This window comes from Podarcis bocagei, assembly GCF_964188305.1.
Source record: "Podarcis bocagei genome assembly, chromosome: 13".
Taxonomy (NCBI): domain Eukaryota; kingdom Metazoa; phylum Chordata; class Lepidosauria; order Squamata; family Lacertidae; genus Podarcis; species Podarcis bocagei.
The window spans coordinates 22865612-22892043 of NC_138138.1; the positions used below are offsets into that span (position 1 = coordinate 22865612).

General features: G+C 41.5%; 1 protein-coding gene across 9 annotated transcripts in view; it reads left to right on the plus strand.

The window, feature by feature from the left end:
- The window catches only part of SKAP1 (src kinase associated phosphoprotein 1), a 354748-nt gene that overhangs the window by 19970 nt on the left and 308346 nt on the right, over positions 1 to 26432 (plus strand). For 4 of the 9 annotated variants that reach the window (XM_081166710.1, XM_081166709.1, XM_081166706.1 and 1 more), the window contains exons 3-5: positions 691 to 754; positions 6670 to 6775; positions 20574 to 20599. In XM_081166710.1, the coding sequence (XP_081022836.1) occupies positions 691 to 754; positions 6670 to 6775; positions 20574 to 20599 (196 nt within the window). Of the gene's footprint in view, positions 1 to 123; positions 153 to 690; positions 755 to 6669; positions 6776 to 14001; positions 14087 to 14127; positions 14334 to 20573; positions 20600 to 26432 lie in introns of those variants that run through there. The other 5 variants (XM_081166714.1, XM_081166713.1, XM_081166712.1 and 2 more) reach the window with 4 other exon arrangements.

The window sequence follows — 26432 nt, forward strand, 5'->3', positions numbered from 1 at the left end:
TTTCCACCACAGACCCACCCGGCAATTAATCTTACACTCTATCTGATTCAAACACACCACATCCTTTTCCTCTTCTTCTGTTAAAGAAAAAAAAGTTCAGAAACTGGGTTAGCCTTGGTTCATTTTCAACTACTGGCGCTAGCTTCTGAAATGTAAGCACTTAAGCCTATTTAACTCATCAGGAATAAATTTTGGGTAAACATGCTTACAGTAGCATAGCACACTCCAAACAGTCAAGGTCAGTGCTGTCTATAATGTGAATATCTTACAGCTGATTCCTATGCTTGTTTACTCAGTCTCATTATGTTCCATAGCACCTGTTCTCATGTAAGCATACATAGCATTGTAACCTAAATCCTAGAGCACCAGAATACCTTCTTCTCCCCGCTAAGATTTTAGTCATTTCTTTGGATATGCCACTTTTACCAGAGACTAAGGAGTAAATGCTTGTCTAGAAAGTTTACAGCTGCAGTTGCTGCCTTCTCTCACAGGTGCCTGTTTAGGTTTCACTGTGGTGTTAGAGACGCTGGGACTTACAGCTGCAAAGGATGAGGCCGTCCTATAGATAGTCCCTCCCTCCCTTCCACCCCCTCTCGCCTCTGCGAGTTTCTTCCTTTCTTCTTCAGAGACCGTTAATAGTAGCAGAAGCAAATAACTACAGCAAGTTTTTGTTTGGTATTTTAACCTCAGGACTTGTCACCAATGCAAGCTGCAGGAGGTACCCTCCCAGAGGATGTCCAGAGGCTCTTTGAAGGTAACTAATGAAGTTGTTTGAATAATTAGGCCCATCCCCCTACAGTTTAGATGCTTTCAGGAAAAATAAAAGATGGTAGCCACAGCAGGTTCTTCTACTTCAAGAATCCTGAATGTGGGCTTCTCTTTCATCACCTTTCCTTTCCCTTTCCTCCCTAACAGTGCTCCTGATTACATATATTTGTCCCCTATTATTAGAGGGCTTTATTACATTTGAAGCAGTCTTGATTTTCAGCATTTTTCAGTGTTCTTTCGGGTGTTGTGAAATGGTAGAGTTCATGGGTGAAGGCCAACACCTTGCTAGCTGCAGGAATTCTATCGAAGTGGTGTAGTTTTATGAAGGAATTAAAGACACAGTCTATTCATATTTGAGGGACAGATGTAATTGGATATAGGGCTGGGAGTGATATTAAAGGAGGGCCTAGTATAGCTACTCCACACTACCTAAAAGGTTGAAACCCCATTGCCCCCTCAAAATGAATTCTTCCACCCCCACAGCTCAAAGGGATCTGCAGTAAAGCAGGGATCTTTACAAACAAAATTCTCCAGTGATTTAAGATTCTTGGTACCTCCCCTTATTCCAGGACTCTACTACCTTTAAGGTGCTTCCAGACTGCTGCTGTTTTGTGGGTTGGATTCAGTAGTATCCTAGTAAATCCAGGTTACTCAGTTAAAGTGGGTATTATGTTCTTGCACAGCAAACACATTTCTTCCCTGAAATCTGAGTTTTTTGGTAAGAAATGTGACAGAAAAATACACTGGAAAGTGTATGATGATAATAACCTTCCTGCAAACAAATTGGAATGAATGCTGATGTCATATAACCTCCTCCCACAAACAAATCATGACGAATGCTTGATAAACAGGTTGCCTGGAAGCTACCTTAATTTATATATTTATTTATTTATAATATAATATGTAATCTCAGCACAGGTTCCTTTTGAAGCTGTTAAAGGAAGTGTGAGCATCTGCTAAAATTAGAACGCTTTAGTGATTCATTTTTAAGCAAATCATAATCTGCCCATTTAAGAGTGCATATTGCAATATCACTTTGTATAACCTCTTGCAATGTCAAAGGAAGCATGAGGATCTACAAAAGCTACATTTTGTTTTTAGCAGGCAACACAAGTCTTGAATATTTTTCTTATTTACTTCTACAGTATTGTATTACAACAAAAATAACCCCAATAAGTAAGTTATTGTGCCTTTGCAGACTAAACAGCATTAGATGATATCATTCTAGTGTTTAAAGCTTGCATTCTAAAGGCATCCATATGTTATTTTATTGTGCATTCATGATGGAGTCCCTAAGACAGTTGGATGGCGTCTTGTACTCCCCCTTCCAGCAACTCCTGCAGCCAAGCTGATGCCAAATGTCTTGCTCTGCTTTCCTTTGGACCACATCAGTGAGGCTGAGAGGGAGGTCTAATTGTCTGGGCACTCCTTGACTTCCATATACTACCCAGGCTTGTGCCCTGGAGAGGTCACTTGAGTGCTGCTAACTCGGGAAAAACAACGCTGAAGGCAGCAGTTACAAGTCGCCGGTTTTTGCAGCCACAGCAGGTGCTGTGATTCTCCAGCAATTTGACTTTACCTTAGAGAGAACCTCCATTGTCTCTCAAGACAGACAGATGCCAACAACAACAACATGATTTGGGTTCCTTATGGCATCACGATGGTTATATGCAATTCTGCTTTTACTGCTCTTTGCAAATTTTTGGGGGCAAACATGCTGTCTTGTTTCCTGTCTACGCGTGTCCCATATCTTCCTGCTGATATCCTGTAACATTTTTTTTAACCACAAATATTTAAAGTTTTCCTCCTGTTTTTGTTGTGTTATAGTTCACGAGTGCCTCTCTCAGCAGCAGTAATGCAGTAACATTGAGGAAGCATCGTAAAACAATAAAGCAGAATGATGTGTGGACGATCCAGTATAAATCCACCATTATAAATGCACTATTATTGTGTCAATGAATGGCATGTTGTAGAATACACCTGTAAAAAACAAAAAATGAAAACAGCACCAGACTGGAGGATTTCTATGTTAAAGCCACTCAAGCAGTTGCAGTTTACAGTTTGCCAGTAAAATTGCTATAAAATTCATACAAAAACCTAAATGTGTACTACTACCACTTAGAAACTACAGACACTATTTAGAAGCTATAGGGTGTCAAGTGGTGCATATATAAATTGTTCACATAAATGACAGGGAGAGAGCAACCATTGCAATTGACTCAACCAGCATTAGAAGTTAAATGTCTGGACAAACAGGATCATTTTACTCCTTAAACTTAAGAAGGTAGGTACATAGCTATCAACTTTTCCCTTTTCTTGTGAGGAATCCTATTCGGAATAAGGGAATTTCCCTTAAAAAAAAGGAAACGTTAACAGCTACGGGTAGGCAGGCCAGTGGCAGACCTCCTTGGACACAGTGTGTTGCAGATGGAGCACCACCGTTGTCATTGTAGGAAAGGCACACAGGAAACTTATACCAAATGAGATAACTGGTCAACCTATCTTGGTATTGTCTACACTAAGTGGCAGCATCTCTCCAGGGTTTCAGACAAGGGGTCTATCCCAGTCCCACCTAGAAATGCTGAGGACTGAACCTCCGGCCTTTTGCGTGTCAGAATGTGCTTTAACCCTCTGTGCTCACTGTGTTGTGAGTTTACTATTAAATCGCATGAGGAAAAACAAAGCATTGTACAGGTGGTGGTTTTGGCATGTGTCTGTGTAAATATTTCCCTGGAGAAAAAAATCAGCGCACCCCTGACAATAAGAAGTGAGCTATGATATCTCTGTGTACATGAAATATGCTGGCTTTTTGCCATATATGTATGCCTGTGTGTGCCTTGCATGCACAAACACATTGTTACACTGAGAGGCATTTTAGAATTGTTTTTTAAAATAGTAAGTTCAGCACTTCTGCTGCTTGGTCATACTGAACGAAATATGTGGGGGAACCTCAGGTCAAAGTGGCTTGGATGTAAGGTTTGGGGCTTGGGAAGCAGTGGACAAAAGTCACTATCCTGCCAGGGGTGGAGGAAGGGGGTTGCAGTAGGGGCAGGCCGCCCCAGGTGTCACCACTGTGGGAGGGTGACAAAATGCCGGGCAGCACTCACCGCAGGGCCTGCAGCGTGTTCGAGCCATGCATCTCTCCTGGGAGTGGCACAGTGGCTTGGGGGCACGCAGGCTCCACGCTGCCCCAAACGGTGGCTTGGAGGCCCCGCAGAGTGCCCTACCCCGGCTAGCCCTGCCCTGCAGGTGGCTGGCCCCACCCCTGGACACGCGCCGCCCCAGGCGCCCGATTGGCTTGCTCCGCCGCTGTATCCTGCTGCCCTTAGTCTAAATCTATGGTCTCACAAAGGGGGAAAAGGAAGTTGGTGGCCTCAGTGCTTGATAGGAAAAGACTGGTAAGCCCACTCTCCCCAACTATTTCTTCAGCAAAGCCTTTACTATTCCCAGGCAATAATTTTGAGTCTTGGGTTACTTAATAGAGCTCTATTTTGGAATCTGTTTTTAGAATTCAGCTGTACAACATGTGTAGTCAGAAAAGTAGCTCTGAGCATTGTGTTCTACTCTCTCCATTCATCTCATTTCCACAGCTATTTAAAATTGCCATCTTATTCTTTTCCTGGCTCTACTCCCATCTTGTGTCTTTAACTACAGTTGGATAAATAGTCATTAGCGGATGTAATTCTTCCTACCACTTACTCCCTGTGCCTGGAAAAGTTTCATCTGTTAAATATCTATATCCCTTGGCTTGCTTCTTCCCGGAAATACAAACAAAAACTTTCTATAGGCATGTTCTGGTGTTCCAAACACTTGATAGGAAATGATTTTTGAGAGTTGTTGCCTGCAATTTGCTTTTTGTGACCAGGCACCTGCGTTTTAATTTATATTGAAGAAAGGACTCCGCGCATGCTCAAAGGCACTCATATCATTCCACAAGTTCTGGTGCTAAGGCACTAAAAACAGCTTTAAAAAGCTAAGCCTTTAAAAGCTAAGCCAAAGTAAAGACTCAATAATTTTGGCTCAGAGTAATGAAACCTTGTTATTTGAATCGGTTGTCTTCCCCTGCTGAATATGTGGGTTTCCTCTCCTGTTTTAGATTCGAGGCTGTGATGCAGTCGGCTCGCTTCACTTTTTTTTTTTAATGCTTGGTGCTTTATTGTTCTGAGCTGACATTTCTCGTAAACAACTCATTTTCGGCACCTGCCACCTTTCCTTTAGCTTAGATTATTTTCTTGTTAGCTGACTGTTTTTAATTGAAGTCTTTGGATCCCCTTCTAAAGCAGGAGCCTTCCTTTCCTGACAAGCAGAGCAGGCTATGAATGGAGATTAATTGCGTGTCACGCTCTCCTATATCAAACTTGCTGCGTCTTTTAACAATCTGCAGAGTCTCTAGGCCTTCCGATAGGGAAGGTACGTTCCATCTATGCAAGCTAGAAAGACAGGCTCTTGAGTCAACTGCCACATTGGCCTAATGTGTCGTCAGAAGCGATCATATCATTTAGAAAACACAGATCAGAAATAAGGGAGCTAGATTGAATTGATCTTCTGCATGTGTGGATTCACAATTTTTCTTTTTTCTTTTGTACTGAGAGTTAGTTTGTAACATGATCAGAGTATTAAAGTGGATTAATTTATAAAATGAGAGTTGCTGGGCCTCGAAGCTGCATGGAAGCCTCCCACTTCAACCCAGCAGCTGTATGGGGGATGAATTTTGTATACTCAGTAGTGAGGAAAATCTCTGGACTCCTGAAAGGCACTCTTTGTGCTGTTACTTCCAGTAGTCCATGGCAGAGCCCTGGTGTGAGAAAAAAGGTTCAAGGCATTAGCTCTTGTGATAACTGCTCATGCTGAAACAATTGAGGCCTATCCCATACCCTGTTCCCTCTGTCAACATAGTACGTATGATATGTGCAACAGGGCTTAAGTCTATGAATGCTATAATGAATTTGTTAGTCTTTAATGTTCCACAATGCTCTTTATATTCAGATAGTGGCACTTATTTATTTCTTTATGAAATGTGTATACCACCCTTTATCTGTAGATCTCAAGGAGGTTCACAGAATAAAAATACAAGATAAAAACACAAAATGCATAATAAAAAGAACCATAACAAAACAAACCAATACCCCCCCTCCCTTGAACAAGCCCTCTTTGCAAATTAAGCACTCTATCTCAAATTAAACACTAAGTTTAGCCAAGGTGGTAACTACCTGACTGTTTCGGCATTAATATTGGTTTTTCTCTAGCCTTATATATTTTTGTTTCTTTTCCTGTTTGCAAAATATCTGCAGCCAAACTTGCTAGCTTGTCTGTGTTCTTTCTTGATATTTTATAACATCACAGATGAGCAGTAAAACTAACGCAACTTAATCTCAAACAGTTTAAATTTGAGCAGTTTACATGCTTCTTTTCCTGATCCACTCTGAAACTTTATGGCTTGGTTTTTCTGTTTCATTTCCTGGTGCTTTGGACATGGCAGATGGCTCTGGAAATGGGACTGGGACTGGGAGGGAAAGGCTGTAGCTTATGGAAATTTGCAGAAGTGACTGGTGTTTTTATTACAGTGCACCCTGTCACTGGTCTGTAGAAGCATTGAAGTTAGGGCTGCTTTTAGGGATGGGACAGTGTGCATTTTAATATGACGCTACACGTTTCACACCTTCCAGAACATTATGCAAATTGAAAAACAGTTGTCCTTCAATGTTATAGCATTTCTTTGAATTTTACAACACAGTTCATAGAATCATAGAACAGTAGAGTTGGAAGGGACCCTGAGGGTCACCTTTTAAGGTTATGAAATTATTGTTGCTTTGCTGAACTGGTAGTTTGTCTGATGTTTCTGTTAATAGCCTAATTTTTCCTTCTCCCAATTTTGCAACTACTCCCCACATCTCTAAACAGATGTTGAAGATTACCTGGTGGAGGGGCTGCAGGATGAGAACCTGAATGCTACAGAGAAGAGGCAGAGGGATGCAATCTTGATTGATATAAAGCAACTTAAAGAGAGGTTTGTATATCCAACAGTTCTGATGGGGACAATTTCTGCAGCAGTCTTCTGACTTTTCTTTTAAGCAAATCTATCAAACTCGGTTTTCTGTGTCCGACTGTGGCCAAATACAGAATGCTTCAGCTGAAAGTGCAAAAGAGGGTGGAGCCTGTTCTTTTATACTTTCCTGAACTCTGAGGACCAAACTAACATGATGTTGGTTTATATGCGTCTGTTAATGAGGATCTATATTGTAGCAGCAAAAGGAGGGAGTACAGAAACGTCGCCCTGACTGCAGCTTAAGTTTCCTGCAGTCTTTCTTCACTCACCCTCATGTCCCCCTTCCCACAGCAAGCTCTAATTCGGGTAGTGTGATTGGTTGTGAGAATACCACTTGGGGGAAATAGTTGGTAAGGTATAACTGAAAGGTTGCCCTTCGTACCCTCATACCCTTTTTACTAATAAAACTGGATAGACACACACCATGCTATCCACATGATTGCCGCAAATCTATGTTTCAACTCATCTCATTAAGCAGGGCCAACTGAAGCAATGGGCCAGGTGGGGCACTGGCCCGAGGGTCCCGGAGCTCAGAGGGACTCCTCACTGGCCACAGCCCCATCCTGGCTGCAGTCCTTTGTGCCGCTGGAGAATCAGTGTGACAGCTGGGTCCCATGCTTGATTTGGTGCCCCTGCTGCTACCTAGGGGCAGGAATCTCTGGGAACTAAGCATATAGTATGTTGACTGTGGAGGTACAATAACTTAAATCTTGGTAACTTTGTTGCAGGGTTTAATCTTGCCGTAGCTCAGCATTCATTCATTCATTCATTCATTCATTCATTCATTCATTCATTCATTTAAAGAGCTGACCATTTCCTGTTCAAAAATTCTGGGGAGTGGGAAAAAATCAAGAGCAAGGTTACAAGTTCAATACACATTGTCTTTTGTTTCCTCTACAACGATCGTAGTGTTAAGCAGGCATTTATGCAGCAATGTATATACTTTAATGTATATGTTGCAAGGCTTGCATTGCACATAAGTCATTTTCCTAGTTTAAGCTGAAATCCTCATTCCATTTACATGGGAGTAAGCTCTACTGAATTCAGCAGGATTTACTTCTGAACAGAGATGGTTAGGATTGCACTGTTAGGAATCTTCTTCATGGAGAAATAAACACATTGTTTTTGCTATGTTCCCATTGAGCACAAGCTGTGGATCACTTTGCCAAGCTCAGCCCACAAGCTTTAAGAAGCCATTTAAACACCGTATTTTTCGCTCTATAAGACGCACCAGACCACAAGTCTGGAGGAGGAAAACAAGAAAAATAATAATCTGAATCTCAGAAGCCAGAACAGCAAGAGGGATCGCTGCGCAGTGAAAGCAGCAATCCCTCTTGCTGTTCTGGTTTCTGTGATAGCTGCACAGCCTGCATTCGCTCCATAAGACGCACACACATTTCCCCTTACTTTTTAGGAGGGAAAAAGTGAGTCTTATAGAGCAAAAAATACAGTAGCAAGATAAAATGCCTTGTGCTTATTTTTTAAATAAGCTTTTTATGACAGAAAATAATATAAAATGAATATGTGTGGTATAGGTATTTTATAGAGATAGTATTTACCCTACATTTAAATGTTAAATAAATAAAGGTCACACTAGGGCCTTTTCTCTCTTGCCGCTCCTTTTGCCTCCCATCTTTTTGTTCCTTCTCTTCTTACCTTGTACATTCCCACTCAGCTGTCAATTCCATCTCTTCCCTCCCCTTCACTCCAATGTTGCATACTACAGCCTCACTCCCACCTTGCTTTCTAACCACTTCATACATGCACTGCTTATATGAGGGGGTCCTTCTAGTGCTTGTCCAACCAAAATACATCTCCATGATAAGAATGGGATACAGCTCCAAAGCCCACATGTGGAGCAACACTGGCATATGGGACAGAGTCTTACATGGAAGCCAGAATGTTCTGGAATAAGTGGGATTTCCTCTGAAGGGCAGGGTCACTTGGGGAATCTTAAGACGTTTTGCTGTTAATTTATTTGGCACCTCCGTTGCCTCCACAAGCTATTAGATGCCATTGCAGGCAGATTTTGAAGGACATGTGGTGGGGGATTAGAAGAATGGAGCACCTGGTGGGAATTGCAGGGCATTGCAAGGGTAAGGAGGGTCCGCATTTTTTTTAAAGGTTCAGGTTAGGGGCATCTTTGAAAGTCAAGGACAGCCAAGAATTGTCATGCACCATGTATACTCTGCATTACAACACCAAATCGAAATTATGCACCAATAAAAGACAAAATTGTCCAGCCTGAATAAACTAAATTAAGCAAGTTTGCTTATGTTTTGCATAATTTGTTCTGCTTATATTGGGCTGTATTTGTTATATTTCATACAAGGTAGAACTATAGACTTTTTCATTTTAGAAATGTTGCTTCTAATCAACTGCTTTATGCAATCTCTCTCTCCTTGTTTGACGAGTTTCTTGCTGTGTGCAACGTGCCCTATTATTAACTTTATACATTGTGATTAGATCCAGCTTTATATTTGAAATATGTCCCAAATCTTAGTGATTTTAATGTATTGTCTCTTACTAACAAAGAATTATGGTGATTGGTGTTGTTTGTTTGAGTTTGTTTTTGTTATGAGGAAGGACAAAGGCTGAGCTTTCTTTTGCTAACTGTTAAAAGAAGTCCTGTTTTGTGTCCAAGCCGACCTTTCTGAGATTTCACCAGGCCTACGTTCTCTGGGGCATATTTTCACAGCTGTAAAGATTGGAAACTTGCGATTTCAAGATTTTCTTAGAAAAATATATGCTGGGAAATATTTGGCTCGGTTCTAGATATGATAGAATCTGGCAATGAGTGCGCAGAAGGAAACAAGAACATGTTTTAAAGAAGCCAAAGTTATAGGAAAACTGGGCATGAAAGGACACAAGGGAAAGGATTTGGTGAGCAGGTGTTCAAATGTTAATGCCAAAGGGAAATGAGGAGACTGGAATGCATTGTACTGAAAGGACATGAAGGAAATAAGAGAAACCTGGTAGAGCAGTGGTTGGGTGTAAACTCTATGGACAGAACAGGGAGGTGGGCACTGGAGGTAGTGTGGCTCTGTATGTCAAGGGAAGACGTAAAATCTAATATACTAAAAATTAAACTTATGTGGGTATAAATACCAGAATTGCACTATTACCCTACAGACACTAAAACTCTGACAATGATAATGAGATGGAAGAACCTTCTCTAGATCCAACCCATTTATTTCCGTATTACGGACTGGGAACGCAGGCTGAGAGTCCAACTTCCTCAGGGTCACCCAGTTTCCGTTTGATACCTACCTTGCCATGGTGTGTCACTTTTAAGACAGGGAAAGGAATAGCTGGATAATGAATTTCTTCACTTCTGCAGGCCACATTGACAGGTGGGTGACCCGGGCCTCCTGTCAATCACTCAACTGCACTCCCAGTTATTCCTTTGTATCCATGGCTTGAGTTGAAGCTGGGCTGTGAAGGACAAAAAACCCAAACTTCTTTTGCAGGTGCAGTTTGAACCCCCCTCTCTGTTTTGCTTTCCTGGCTTAAAGGCAAGCCAGGGGAGTGATGGACATTTCAGAAGTGCAGGTTGAGCTTGCTTCTGATTCTTCTTCTAGCTGCAGCTTGAAGTTTCCTGTGCCCGATATTATATATGTCAGGCCAAGGAAAGGGAATAGTTTGCCCCAAACAGCTTGATGGGCCTGATTAGGATATACCTCATGCTTGTGCCCAGGGCCACTAACATGGCAGCCTGATTTCTGCTGTTCCTGCAGCTTCTCTTCGTTGGATTTATAGAGGGGTTTGATGTAAAACCAGTATAGATTGTATTGTGGAATTATTGTGCAGAGAATGCAAACTGGGTTTCTCAAATTCACATTGTCCCATTGTAAAGAGACCTTAAACTGCATACTCCTGCTCTGACTTTTTGGTCATGCAATCACTGGCGCATTTACGCCATTGTAGACTGGTCTAAACTAGTCTAGTCTGATTTTAAACCCCCACCTTTCAGTTCACTCAAGTGGGCAGAGTGTTTTTATCCTTCGTAAGGTCACAGCCGGGTATCCCCTGCAGAAGAACGTTGTGCGATGCCCCGCTGTATCCAAATCAATCTTTCCTGCTGGCTAATTAAGCACCAGTTTTCTTACTTAGCAACTTGGGACTGTGTAATTAACAGCCCGGGTTGCCGTGAATAATTGAAAGTTAGGCACTATCTTCAGGAGATGGAGGGAACCTTCTGGATACTGGATACTGAAATAGAGTGAAGTTTGATCAGAATGTAGAACTGGACTTTCTGTAGTTCTGAATCTGAATGTAGTGGGGGGAAGAAGTGCACGAAGGGTAGCTCTGTCAGGGATTTCTCCCTGTTTCACGCCCTGTGCCCTTCCTGTGTCCTTTGTCACTTTATCTCCCTTGAGCTTTCAGAAGACGTTTGGTTCTCCCTGATACTTCTCTGTTCTGTCTCCCTGGGCTCCTAAGTGCACTAGGGTGGCACAGGGGAGGAGTCCTTGCCTTCACATTGTGCCCCTTGAAATTACTTTCAGGAAATGTTGCTAGACCTTGGCAGGTGCAAATAATTGTCCAGGCCTTTTGAAACACACTCCTGAAAATTTATCTTATTTATTCCCCACTTTGGTTTATGACACTTTATAATACTGCCCTGAGGGAGTTAATGCCCTGCCCTGCTCCTTCTGACATAACTACTTTCCCTTAAACCATGGGTGAGGAACTGTTTTTCTGTTTGGAGGGTAATCTTCACGCTGGCATGGGGTGGTGCCAGAGCCAAATGTATGGAGGCACCCCCTTCTCCTTTCCTCTTTTTCTGCCACCCTCCCTATTTGCTTCTCCTTGCTGGGGCTCCTAGATGTCTTGAAACAATGTTTTCTGACCAGAAGCATTTCTGAGCTCTGGTTTCAATTAAGATCTACATACAGTCCTCTCTTCTTTCTTTTTAAAAGCTTAATTGGAGCTAGAGGTTACCTTCCCCACCTTAAAAAAAAAAGTAGGGATGGGGAATCCCAAGTAGCTTCTGTTTACATTAACTAAGTATATGGTAATTTTAATTTCTAAACTGTGTTTGAATAATCAGAGATGAGAGCAAATGGGAAACAGAAATTTCAGAGTAATCTTTAGCTCATTAGCTTAACTATAGCAATAGTAATTCCCTAGCAATAAGAAGCTCATTAAGTCAGATGGCTTGTGATATCAAGATAAAAGTGGTATTTAAGAATGTGACCTCTTGGTCAGGCAGGTAGCTGAGCTCTCTGGTTTTAATACCCCATTTTGCTTAGTCCAGTTGGATTTTACCTTTAATTAGCTGGAGCACTGGTTTTCATATTCTAGTATGTCTGAGAGCTGACATTTCCTTCACTTGGCAATTGGATTGGATGAATTCTGTTGAACATGATTCTTGGGTCTGTCTCTGTTGGCTTATCCTTCCCTGGGGGGCAAAATAGGTTTGATGGGGAAGCCATTTTTCTCTCTCTTCATGTCACTGCTTCATTTATATTTGAAACAGGCTCCATTTGTGGAATGCTCTTCCCTTGAAAATGCCAACGTTTGGTTTGTATTCAATGTTAGTCATGCTCCGAGTAGACCCATTGAACTTAATGGACAAGATTACCTTAGGTTAATTTATTTCAGTGGGCTTACTCTAAGCAGAATTTAACTGGATACAACCCTTTTTCATTTCAGAATCAAGTGAGATATTTTTCAGTGTATCTGTGCTGTAATTACCTATAGTAGGTAGCTTTTTCTGTGATTTTTTTTGCTGTTCTTAGTTTTATTTGGTTTTTATGATTTATGACTGCATTTATGTAATTTTACGGAATCTGCATCTTGTACCTTGGCCTGGGATCCACTGAGATGAATGAGATGAAGGGTGGGCTAAAATATTCCTAATAAATAAAGAACTAAATTCAATAACACTGTGTGTGCAGGTGAGGGAAGCTCCCCCTCCCCCGCCCCTGTTGTTCTTAGATGTATTTTGTCGCTTGAAGTACCTTTCATCTCACACTGGATTACTTTTTATACCTGAGCTAGGCTCTGAGAAAAGTGCCTGCAGTGATGGAGCATTGAGAAGTGAGGCGAGGGGCGAAGTTCAGCTCTCCTCACCTGCACACATCTTCCTTTTTTTTTACAGCTTGAACTTAAACACAAACAGGGCAACTATGGCTGCCATAAAGTTTGGACTTGAGCTGTGAAGGAGCACAAAACACATACCCCCAAACACATTGAAGCTAAAATCCGGGATGGCATCTTCCTGGGCACAATTTCCCCGTTTTTTTATCATGATAACACAGCGGCCATTTTGGTTGCCATGATCTTGCGCAAGTTTGCGGCACTGTTCCCACCACAAAAGTGTTTTTTCAGACATAGTGTCCAAAAATACATGTTTGGACGCAATGTGCAAGACTTTGACTCCGAAAAAGTGCTTTTTCAGGGGGGTATTGTACCACGAAATCAGGACAACCAGAATGACCATCATTCTATAGTGATAAAAAATGGGATGTCCTGGTTTTTCTGGGATACTTGCAGTGTATGAAAGTAGATTTTGTAGGACCAATATAAAGCCTCATGAAATTGGAGTTTGAAATTTTGTGGGGAGTCTACATGAGGAAAGTAGGCTTCTGTCAGCAGATGGCCACCATCTCAACTTGTGGAGGATGACTGGGATATTGACAGAGAGGGCAGAACAAGTGTGGTCACTTCTGCATCCTCTCCATGCAGAGTTGAATTGTAGAAAAAGAAAAGTCTGAAGAAGACTTATTACACATGCTCATACCTAATTTGTACCAAAGAAATTTGATGCCTTGTAATCCAGGACACCAATAATGTGAACATGGAGGTCTCGCTATCTGAACACAGTGTGTTCTAAGGAAATTGTCCATTAGGCAAGTGTTAGCATAATGAGTGGACAATTTCCATTGATTCCTATGGGGAAATTTCTACTGCAATCCTGGCCACAAAATTTTGACCAGCAAATGGGAGAAAAACCACTGAATTTTGACCCCCCAAAGACGGGAAAAGCTGTATTGTTTTATCCTGTACTTTCCATATATCCCATGATCGTATTATAAAGTAGTTGTGTTCTTTGTTATAAATCAAGCACTGCTAGGAGTTGTTTCTTTTTGCTTTACGATGTATTTCTTATCAATAAAAAAATTGCTGTGGTGAAAGCGGTTTTTTTTATTCTGGAAGTAAAAAGTTTGAGAACCACGGCTGTAAAGTGTGGCCCCCCTGCAGGCTGCTTAGAGAACAATCCTTTTGGGCCCTGAAGAGCTACCACAGGGAGGAGTTTCTTCTTATGAGGTGATTCTGAGGGAAAGTGGAAGATTTGAGATAGGAAAGAGTTCGCACAGGAAGAGTGACTAAAAAACACCCTTCAGAGGAGGCAGTGGAGGAGGGAGCTGCAGCTTTCTGCCCTCACACAGCATTCATCAAACTGTAGCTCTGCAGCTGGGGAGTGAGAGGAAACTGAGGCCTACAGGAGCCGTGTAGACCAGAGCTGTGTAGCAGCAGACAGACTTGGGAGACCAGTTGTTACACACTAGTTGATGTAAAACTACACATTGTAATTTTATATTGTGAAGTGCCTTGGGATCTTTGGGAATAGGGTGGTATACACATTTTAATACAGTGGTACCTCCGTTTAAGAACTTAATTCGTTCTGGAGGTCCGTTCTTAAGGTGAAACTGTTCTTAACCTGAGGTACCACTTTAGCTAATAAGGCCTCCCACTGCTGCCGCATGCGATTTCTGTTCTCATCCTGAGGTAAAGTTCTTAACCTGAGGTACTATTTCTGGGTTAGCAGAGTCTGTAATCTGAAGCATCTGTAACCCGAGGTACCACTGTAATAATAATAATAATAATAATAATAATAATAATAATAATAATAATAATAATAGTAATGGCAGTAATGGTGGTGGATAACTGGTTCATTATTTGACTCTTATTTTTTTAAAAAATTAAAATATTTTTAGACCACCTTTGAGAGCAAAAGCCCCACCTCAAGGCAGCTTACAAAGCAAAATAAGAGTACATAGTTAAGTAAAACCGCTGATAAACTGTAAAAACAACTTTCCTTTTAAAAATGTTAAAATCCAACAAGAAGATATGGCTCAGACCATCAGTCCAACAAGCACCTCTCAAGAGAAGCTGAGGAAAACAGATGTGTCTTCAAAGCTTTCTTCAGTTCGTTTCTTAAACGAACCTCAAGGAGCTTTAGAACACCGACATGTGCAGGCAACGTTTAAAGTTATATACAAGTCAGCGGACCTAAAACATGGTGGGAAAGGGCAAAACTAGAGACTACGTCAGAGTTTGAGTCTGAGGTAAGTTCATCTGTCTTTCATTGTGCAAACATTGGTGGAAGGCTGGCATACTGTTTGTGTGAGACGGAAAAAAACGCACCAATTCCATTTTTTTGTTCATCTGTGTACACCCTCTGATTCTCATAACAAAGTAAATAGTATAACGTTGTGTGATATAGCGGAGTGTTAATGCTTAGCACAGGAATTAAATACTCACTAGTTGGTAACCCTATGGTACATTCTGTGTGGTCTATAAACAACTGTACATCCTCCTTCAAATATTTTTAAGCAGTTGAAATGTGTCAATATATTTCCTCCTGTGCCTTAATCTTTTCTTTTTTGCACAGGTATTGTGGGCCCAGGAGTGTCTTTTGTAAGAATTTCCTTTTCTTCTCATAAGCTGTCAATGTTAATACCGATTTTTAGGTCTAAATATGGCAGAGCATTTCCATTAATGTGGCTATGGACTCCTGCTGTCTGGTGATTTCTAAGAGGCTGAAAAAGAATTCACCGGTGTTTATCTTTTGTTTTTGCATTGATGTGGGGAGAATTTAAACATCTATGGTAGTTCATATTCTTCTTGGAGTATACTTTGATACCTTATAGGTCATGATCTGTATAGTTCCCATGATTTAAAAAATATTTCCACAGTCCTTTCTATCTTCAATGTTATTTTTCCATCTGTTTCCTTGCAGATTAGTTATTTAATTTCAAGCAATATTGCTGTGACTGCTTTCACACCATACATTTAAAGCACATGACTTCTGCAAAGAATCCTGGGAGCTGTAGTTTACCTGCACAGGACTGCAATTTCCAGCACTGTTAACAAACTACAGTTCCCAGAATTCGGGGGGGGGGGGAGTAATGTGCTGTATATGTTATTTAAATGTACAGTGGTGCCCCGCAAGACGAATGCCTCGCAAGATGAAAAACTCGCTAGACGAAAGGGTTTTGCGGTTTTTGAGCTGCTTCGCAAGACGAATTTCCCTATGGGCTTGCTTCGCAAGATGAAAACGTCTTGCAAGTTTGTTTCCTTTTTCTTAACACCGTTAATACAGTTGCAACTTGACTTCGAGGAGCAACTCATAGCACGCGGTGTGGTAGCCTTTTTTGAGGTTTTTGAAGACTTTGGTGATTTTTGAAGCTTTTCCAAAACTTTTCCGGCACTGTGTTTCGCAAGACGAAAAATTCGCTAGACGAAAAAACTCGCGGAACAAATTAATTTCGACTTGCAAGGCACCACTGTATGGTATGTACCCAGCTAAAAATGCTGAAGGTGGTATAGTCAAAACCAGTCCCTACTTTTCTCCTTCTGACTTTGGACCTGGAATGGATTTAAAAGTGTGTTTCTATTCACCCGTCTCTTCTTCCCTCTTGCCTGCTTGAAGTCCTGTTCAGCATCAGTTATTTTTCCTTGGGTGGACATTAAAATAGCCAACAAGTTAAACCCAGATTTGTCAAGCTCTAACTTAAATATCCGCTGTGGTGGTTTTAGTGTTCTCAATTGGCTAGAAGTGCAAGGGAGTATAATTATACCCTGACTTTATAGATTTGTCTCACGGCTCGTTTATTCTAAACCGTTTTAGAGGGTGGCAGCCTTTGCTAAACGCTCTACCTGCCAGCTTTCTTTGACCCCCACCTTGAATGGGAGATTATGGTGTCTCCCTCTGTCGCTTAGTTGTTCACAGCAGTGATGCACTGTTTGCTTGATGTAAAGTGGAAGGTTTTTTTTGTTTTTTGAAACAAAGTGCACAGCACAGTCTTACCATGACACTGATAATTTGCTACTTCACAGGGGCAAACCTTGAATGCTATGGAAGGTAAGATTAGTCAGACAGATCTTATCTGTGGTGGGACAAAATCCACTGTCATTGAAATGAATGAAATGTAGCTTGCATTCATGGTGCGCTCAGGAGAATTTCCTGAAGAACTGTGACTAATGGTTTAGTGTGGAGATGCCATTCAGTTTTATCCCCATGCCCCCAAATGTTTTGGGCAGCTCTGTACAACCCCCCCCTAAAAATCTCTGTCCTGAACAGCTGATCAGTACTGTGTGAGTTACACACATGCCTATTTCTTTTAAAATAAGTGGCCTTGGGACACTTGAAGGGTTACAGGGTACAATTTGCCTCTGCCCCTGCAAAGTAATATGTACCTGAATGAATGCAGTTCTTATATTAATGGTTGGCGGCAAAAACCCTGAGACCACCATCTGACTAGCATAACAGGTAGCACCAACCCTGTCAAAACATATGAAGAAAGTTAAGCCATGAAAACCAAGTTAGATATCATAATACATGAATTAAGAACATAATTTTAAATGGGCGTTGACAGCAAAAGCATTTTAAGATGCTTCACAACTTTTGATGTTTCAAATAAAAAAAGCAGTTAATGTGTTTTATAACTTAATTCATATTGTCAGGCTTTGAAGGCTTGCCTGTAAACATTTAAAGTCATTATTATTCTACTTTGTAAATGTAAAACTAGGCACCTGTTGCTCACCTTGCTAGAAGTAAAATCTTAGATCTGTAGTGAGTATTATCCCAGGTTATCCAATACTTTAGCTTGTTAAGAAACATAAAACCTCCAAATGAGCTCTACTTTGAGCAAACTGTTCAGGTTTTGCAAGGTTTGTTTGATCTAGCTTGCAAAATTTCTGGCTTGTTCTGCAAAGTACTTTGTTTTGATTTAGTAAGCTTTCCTCCCATTGTGAATAGCAGGGGATGGGGGATTTATAATTGACAGTGTCACAGGGGCAAAGGGTGAAGGCCTCCCACACCACGGTCCAGATCTCTTCCAACCTACCTCATTGCACCCCCCTGCCAAGGCCAAATAACTTCATGTCTAGTTTGTCCCATAGTTCTTGGAAAACTTTCCAAATGTGTCTGTAATGTTACTTAAGCAATGTTGATGGAAATGAAATGACAAGGGAAGAGCAAAATCAGGAAATTAATTTTAAAGTGGGTGGGAAACCTTGGGTAATTGCCATACAGACTTATATTTTTTTAAAATGTGTAAGTAATGTGGAGAAAATGGCTTGATTTCTGTTGTAACTTGCTAAGTTGGTCAGTTAGTGTACCCTATGGAGGGGATGTCTTATGACTCTAAAATGTGTCCCAGAACACTGATTTACTTCGGAAAAACCCTCCATTGTACTGTATTAAAAATGACAGAGGTTAGGGACAGAAACACCTATCTTTTTGGTCAAACTGAAATTGAAAGTGACATAAAATCATTTTTGGCACCTAGTGCAATAAATGTTATGAAGAAGACATGTTCAGGAGAGATTAGGTGCCCCTCTCAAGGAGAGAGGACATGAATTCACTAAACAAGAAGTATTTGTGACTCGGAATTGCTCATTGTACAGGAGATGAAAGAATCTGCTCTCTGGGAAAAAAGAGAAGTGATCTGAGCAAGTGGAAAAATTAGAATTGACCTACTTGGCGAGTCAGCAAGAGGTTTGTTAGAGATTGCAAGGAAGGAATGTCTGCTTTGAAATGATAGAGCTGGTGGTGATGGGATGTTCACTGTTATGTCAGGCCACACCAGGCTCAAGCCTTGCTGTTTTACAAGGTTTATTAAGCAGTTAATATTAAAAAGGAATGGCTGAATCTGTCAGTTTTGGTTTCTTTCAGTTTCTCATTTTTTCCAATCTTACTTTCAGTTCTCCATATTTTCACATGAACATTTTAAAAATCCCCCACCAATACACACATTTGTATGCAGTTTTGCCTATTGCACATGCACACATTTTTAAAATCCTGTTTCCCTCTAATATAATGCAAATTTGTGTATTATTTTCACTAATATATGCACTTGTGTGCACACTTTACCCTAGTATATGCATTTTTGCATACATTACTGAATGGTGGTATTGAAATTTAGTATATAATAACAACAATAAATAATCTGTCTTCTCTGATTGGTGCATCTTGTACCATCACAGTACACTTTTCAACAATTGGTCAGATGCACCTTTTTACCTAGTTATTTGGTTAAGAGGATATTTTTCCTGTTGCTGCCTCATGTGCACTGCTGTTCTCGGATGCTATTTTGTCATTGATTCTTTTGTGGTTTTATTGTAAATTGTACTTGTTTTAATTGTGGCATTTTTGTTACCCACCCTGGAACAATTTGGTAAAGTGTGGGCTATAATTACAAATAAGAATAGTTCTTACAGTCACCAGGAAATTTTTCACTTTGTAAAAACACATGCACAGAGAGATGCCAGAATCTGGAAATAAATTATGTTTGAAAACCTATATTCTCAGTTTGGCTGAGGAGGTTTTGGTCCACCCAAGGGTATTTGCAGGAATGTGAATGGGCCAGAGTAAATTCTTCAAATAACTAGCATCAGAGAACATGGCTACTATTTCAAGCCATTCTGGTGACTGAACAATAGTGAGTCTAGGTAAGCCTAGCCTGAGAAACTTGTATTCCAGGACCTACTCCACTGTTTCTCAGTGGATAGATCTGCTCTCTATCTACAGGTGGGCCTAACATCCAAGCAGTGTCTTTCAACACACCAGTAAAATTCTTCAATTATTTTCCTGGCTCCCTTCACCTCTTTCAGATCTTAATTGCATTACTGCTGCAGTCAACTTCACAGCCTTCACTCATTGCAGTTCCCTAAAAACAAAATTTGCACGAAAAACACCAACATACCAGGATAACACAAACCAGTATAACAGCAGAGGACAACATCAGGGTTGTCATACAGAGGTCTAACTCCCATCAGCAAAATGGGTATAATAATACTGGGCTACTTTGCATGGCTGGCATAAGTTACATAAGCCACACTCACAGTCACAGCTCCAACTCCTGCAATATGGGTTTAATAATATTGATATGCATTGGCATTAACAGAGTAATTTTTAAAATGGTTATGAACTAAAAAAGATTCAAGACAATGAGTCTTTCATATTAGTCTTCTGTTTCTCTAATTGTCTATCTTCTTTCCTGAAGGCCAGTCATTGCTAGGACTTCATTCATTAGCTAAAATTACTAAAAGTAGGAACAGCCTAGTTTCTGGCAAAACAATTTAGAATAGTGGCTGCACATCTTGCTTTTTATGAAGGGTGGAAATCTGGAGGTTATATATGACTTATTAAGGTGGGGGTAGCCATGGGTCTGCCCTATTGTTTTTTGTTTTTAAAAAAGATGGAACTCTGGGGATTTTGACTTCTCTGAAGTACGTAGGTGCTCCTGGGTCCACCCTACATATTAGCCATGGATTTGTTAAAGAGAAAGTAAGATGAGGTTCTCTGTAAATGCATGCAAAATAGTATTTAAAAAGCATTTGATTTTTGAACACTCCTAAAATAACAGGGCAGCCCAAGAAAGAAGAGATGTTGCTTAGAGTATTGATGTTTTGATGTCCCCTGCTGCTTCTGTGATGTCCCCAGCCATCTATAACCTTTCAAAGACTAGTTCACAGATGGAGAAGAGGAAATTAATACTGATTTCTTTGTCTGTTACTCTTTCAGGTATCATTTGGGATTCCTGCCTGGTGGTAAGTGTAACCTTAAAATTTGGATCAGAAAAGAGGATTGTACCAATAGTGTAGACTAGTGAACCATATGCCAAGACTACAGTAATGACACATGCTAAAGCTGAACAAAAACTTTATGCAACTTTGATTTTAAAAGTCAAGATTCAGTTTGTTTTTAATTTCAGAAATGTCCAAATGTTGCTTTTGACTTTGTGGGGTACTTCAGAATCATAATCATGACATAATAATTGCTGGTATCAAATTGACAAATTCAGTACTTTTAAAATAACCTTTTTTTCCTTCCTAATGCCTTTCACTCTGAAATATTCTGTAATTGTGAATTTAAGAAATGTTGAGGAAATTTGCATGAGGAATGTTTGCTCTAACTTTTCCCCAAGTTTAATGTATAGCACATCATATTGTGGAGGCAGAGGGTCACTTGAGTAGTGTACATCTACGCATTCTTCAAAGGTGACTCCCTCCACCCACTGGCCTTCATGAATCTGGACGCTTTCTTTTTCTTTCATTGAAAGTTGACATTCTCATGGCACCTTTTTTATGTATATTCATATTGCCATGGATAGGTTGCTTTCCATTCTTTAAAGTCCTTAAAACAGAATTATTGCCCGTTGTAGAAAAACAGGTTCATTACTGGAAAACATTTTGCTGAATTTCTGTAGGAAAACCAATTGATTAATCATTTTTAGCATCATGCAACTCTGCCTAGAACAGGACACCCCACGAAATTCCAGACATGGAAACTGTCCCTGCCCATAGCGCCTCCATCTTGTCTGGAATTGGTTTCAATTTATTGGCCCACATCCAGCCGATCACCACCTTCAGACTGGGTCAGTATCTGTGCTGCCTCTCCTGATTCAGATGGTACAGAGAGATATTGGGTGTGACCAACATATTAATAACATTTTGCTCCAAATCCACTGATGGCAGCTCCCAACAGCTCCAAATAGATGTTAAATAGAATGGGAGACAGGATAAACCCTGCAGAACCCTTCAGGTAAATTCCCATGGAGAGGTCTTCTATTGCTCCTCTCTGAAATCACCCCGTACGTAGGAACAAAAACACTGCAAGATGTGTGTTCGCAGGCCCCAATCCATGTAGGCATTCCAGGAGGATGCCATGGTCAGTGGCATCAAAAGTCACTTAGAAGTCAAAGCATCAGCACTCCGACATCCCACTCCTGACAAAGATCAAATCAAGACAACTAAGGCAGTTTTTCCTGCCAAAACCCAATCTTAGTTGGATTGGAATAGGTCTAGACAATCTCCTTCCTCCAATTATGCCTGAAGTTGTATCATCACTGCCTTCTTGATTTCCTTGCAAAAAAGGGGATATTGGCGATTGGGCAAAGGTTGTCTAACACTTTGTGGTCCAGGCTGGTCCTCTTAAGGAACTGGTATACCACTGCTGATACCACTGGTCACCAGAATTTATTGTACCAGCATTTATCCTCCTGTAGTGAGGTATTTATCAGTCCCTGGACCCACCCACTCAATCCCCTTTGGAAGCTTTTATTAGCAGATAAGGGCAAGGGTCGAGAAAGCATGTGGTAGACTGATTTCCTTCCAATAGCTTTCTCACATGTTCAAGTCATACTAATTGAAACTGATCCAGTAAAAAATGAGCAGATGGTGTGCTGGACACTTACATAGGACTAGTGCTAATTTTGGACAGATCCAAGTGGTTTTATCCTCAAAGTGCTTCACTAATCTGCCACAGCAGGCCTCTGATGGTACCATCATCTCCTCCATCTGGGTACATACCCTTTGCCAAATGGAAAAGCTCTGCTGGATAGGTACTAGAGGATGTACTGGTGGCAGAGAAATAGGTCCTCTTCACCACCATCATGGTCACATAGTAGGCCCAACAATGTGCTTGTACCTGTGTTCAGTGAGATATGTCTCAGGATATACACCACTTGTGATTCAGCCATCATCCTTCTTGCTTTATCACCTGTAGCTCCCTGGAATAATAAGGAAATCTGAAGGCTCCACAACTTTGAAGAGGGCACCTGCGAGTATTTGTGTAGAGGTCCCTTCCCTTTCTGTCTCTCTCCGTTCCATAGTGAGACCAGGGTCTCAACAGGAGCTCTGATCATGTCAGAGTCTTCAAGAATTTCTTTGATTTTATAAGTCTCTGAACACCTTACTGGGTCCTGCACCCCTGATGCCAACAAATCCAAATATTGCCAAAAAATGATCCATCTATGAAAATGGGTTCACCACAAACCCTAATACCAACAGATCCCTGCCTAACTTTCTTGCAAAGACCAGATTCAGGGTATGTCCTGTGACATGGGTTTGGTCATGATGGATGTGGTGATGGTCCCCCTGACCATGCAGAATGGATTTTTGTACACATTTGCACATGTTGATAGTAATTATCTGAACAGCAGTGCTTTAAAACCCCCCACTAAGGTAGAGAAGGGGTGTATAGAGAAGATAGAACAGTCAGCAAAATAATCCATATTAGCTTAATTCCTTTCATTGTCTTAAGAAATAAAATTCCAGCATGATAGCCACTCACCCCTCTCCATTTACTGTCATGGAGTGGAGGGGGGCAGAGCTCTACTTCCAACACATGCTCGTCGCTGGCAACACAGAAATGTCAGAAATGCAGTGGTGCCTAGAATTCCCACTAGGATGGTGTTATCACATTTTAATATGAGTCTCGGTGCTTCTAATTGCTTTCAAATCATTGTTTTCCTGCATTTCCTTGATGAACTGGGCATCTGGCGTCATTGGAGAGACGGTAAAGCAGACAGCTGTGTTCGGAATTAAAAAAAACCCTGATTGGAACACATAAAAGGCATAAAAATTAGATTTTTCTTCCTCCAAGAAATGTTTACATCTATATTTTTTAAAAAAATAAACTTTCACCATTTGTGTTCATTTGTTAAGCAGTCATAGGTCTGTATTAGGGCTCTTCACATCAACTCGTTTTTGTGTGTAATGCATTTGGATTGTATTTGACATATCTATTTTAATATGCTGAATTTATTGTTGAGCTGCCTGCTTTGACAGGTCTGATCTAATAGGGAATGCAAACCACAGCCGTTAGAATGGCTTCTAAGCTTGCTTTCTATTGTCAAGGCTAAGGTGTGTGTTTATGTATGTAATAGGATGGTTCTCAATAATGTTAAGTGTGCTTAGGCCCTATTGAAATATATATGAAAAGTTAGTCACAACTAACATGATTCCATCAGCTTCAATGAGACCTAAGGTTGGACAACTTAGCCTGGATCCAAATGGAGGAAGACAGAATTCTGTGTATAGATAGAGCAGTGTTTCCCAACCTTTTTTGGGCAAAGGCACACTTGTTTGATGAAAAAAATCTCGCGGCACACCACCATTACAGCCCCGTGACGTCAGCGCGCAGCGTCACGCCGGGAGGGACGCACGAAAGTGAAAGTTTTCAATTTTTTTCCCTCCCCCTTGCCGGGGAACCTCCAAGCTTTGGGGGTGGGGGGGGAGGAGGCAGCAAAGCGAGGGACTGAGGGACGGCGGCAGCTGAGGCGGCGGCGGCTGTTGTGGTGGTGGCGGCGATAGCGGGTGGAGGAGGGGGCGGCGACGGGGCCGAGGTGGCCGGCGGCGGCGGGGGAGGCGGCGGCGGGTGGAGCAGGAGGGCGGCCGAGGCCGGTGAGGGAGTAGGGTTGCCCGGGGCTTGAGGAGCCGTCGCCGGGAGTTGCTGCTGCTGTTGTTGCTGCTGCTGCCCGGACATGCCGGCCTCCTCCTCGTCCGCTGTCTCGCGCTCCTCCCTTTTGCACGCGCTGCCCCGCCGCCGCCCCATTGGCTGGGTCCTGTCAGCTGATCCTGTGTTATTTCCTGTGTGTGTGTGTGTGTGAGGGGAGAATGGAGAGAGAAACCTCGGCACCACCACCGCGGAGCCGCTCCCGGCTCGACGCGGATCCTCGCCGCCGCCGCCTCTCACCGCCCGACTCGCCCGCCTCCCTCCCACGGCACACCAGCCAACGTCTCACGGCACACTAGTGTGCCGCGGAACACCGGTTGGGAAACACTGAGATAGAGATAGCTGTGTGTAATGTATATTCCAAGAATATTGTGCCCCATAGGCTTCTGCTTTCCACATTTCCTTTCTTGTTGATAGTCTCCATCTCAACAGTACTTCCTTCGAGCTTTAACTTGTGCTTCTGGAAATCTGTGGTTAGCAGTTGTCCAGAATCATTTTCCCTACTAGCTTTCCAAGAAGAAGAAGAAGGGTCTGCAAGACAGGTGTTCCACCAGGCCTTTGGCCAAGGCACAGTCTGATCCCGTCCTTTGGTAATCCTCATAGAACTCTAGTCCAATGGTTGCCATTAATTTGATTCTGAATTGATTTTAGAATGTATTTCAATTAATTGATTGTGATTTTATGTAAACTGTGTTACTTTGACTGTTGTTAGCCGCTCTGAGCCCTGCTTCGGCTGGGGAGGGTGGGATATAAATAAAAATTTTTTATTATTATTATTATTATTATTATTATTATTATTATTATTATTATTATGAAGAAGAAAAAAGAAGGGGGATCAATTAAGAAATAGGACATACAGTATAAAATAACACTTCTGGCTGTTCTTATATAGCATACTTCATGTATTCAGAGTGCTTCACATATGTTATCTCAGTGGTCATTGTCATGATTATATACATATTAAAATAGAGAGCTGAGGCTGGGAGAAAGATAGCTTTCCTTTAGGCTACAATCCTATAGTACAGTACAAACTTTCTGAGGAGTAAGTGCTGTTGAACTCAATGAGGCTTTCTTCTGAGGAGATATGTATAGGATTGCACTGTAAAGATGCCTAGGTAAGATGTGTTTGTGGCATAAGTGAGGCTTGTAGTAGGGACTTCTCAGTTCACACTCCTGGCCACTCTGTTACAATGGTGCAGGGAGGAAGAATAAGGGTGTTTGACATTCCTGGTAGGGATGTTGGTTGTCATCTGACAGGAGTCCATAATGTCTGATCCACACTTAATACAACAGTCTTGCCGCCATAATCGAAGTTACTTGGGGGAGGGGGAGAATTGCTTCCCCTAGCAGCTCAATCATGCAGAGCAACATCCAACTTGTTCTTAAATTTTGACTGATATTTCCATTCCTTGACTATGTACAAGTGTGTGTATAAGGAGAAAGAGAGAATTGGTTTCCGGACCAGAAAGCAGGGAAATGTACTGCACTAAGTGTGGAACTGCCCTTTTAAGCCATGCTACAGCCACACAGTGGTAACTTATGCTTGTGCTTTAGTGCAACAAGTGACAGAAGGTAGATTGGGATCTGCTTAGTGCTCAAAGTGCCACCCCACTTTTCAGGTGGATATTATTGGCCTAACCATCCCCTCTTCATTTTTCCTTCCACTTTGGGCATTGGATCTCTGGATGCTTTGCAGTAGATCCACAAGGGTTTTCGAGTCTTAAATGTCTAACAGGAGCAACAACTAGAGATTCTATCCCTCTTGCATCTTATTTAATTGGGTGGGAGGTGTGAAGTGAATTTTCCTGTAGAATAACTAGGAGCTCAGTTTTGGTGCTGAACATAAATTACTGGGCTGAGGCAGCCTCCTATTAATTTTTGTGCATATCTGTCCCCTGTGTTACCCACCATTCTTTTGTACCTGACCTACTCAGTTTGTAGATCCCATAACCCTGAAGTCTGTTTGCCCCTTTCTTTATACAGAACTTAAAGAGATTTGGATGTGGGGCAGAAGGATAAGGTTTCCTGTGCTGGATTTTAAAGCTAGGAATCTTTTTTTTAATCAAGCCCTACACCTACTGAATTGAATTGCTATAGAGGTGAAGGTGCTGTATCTGCTGGCTTTTCTATATATACACATCCAAA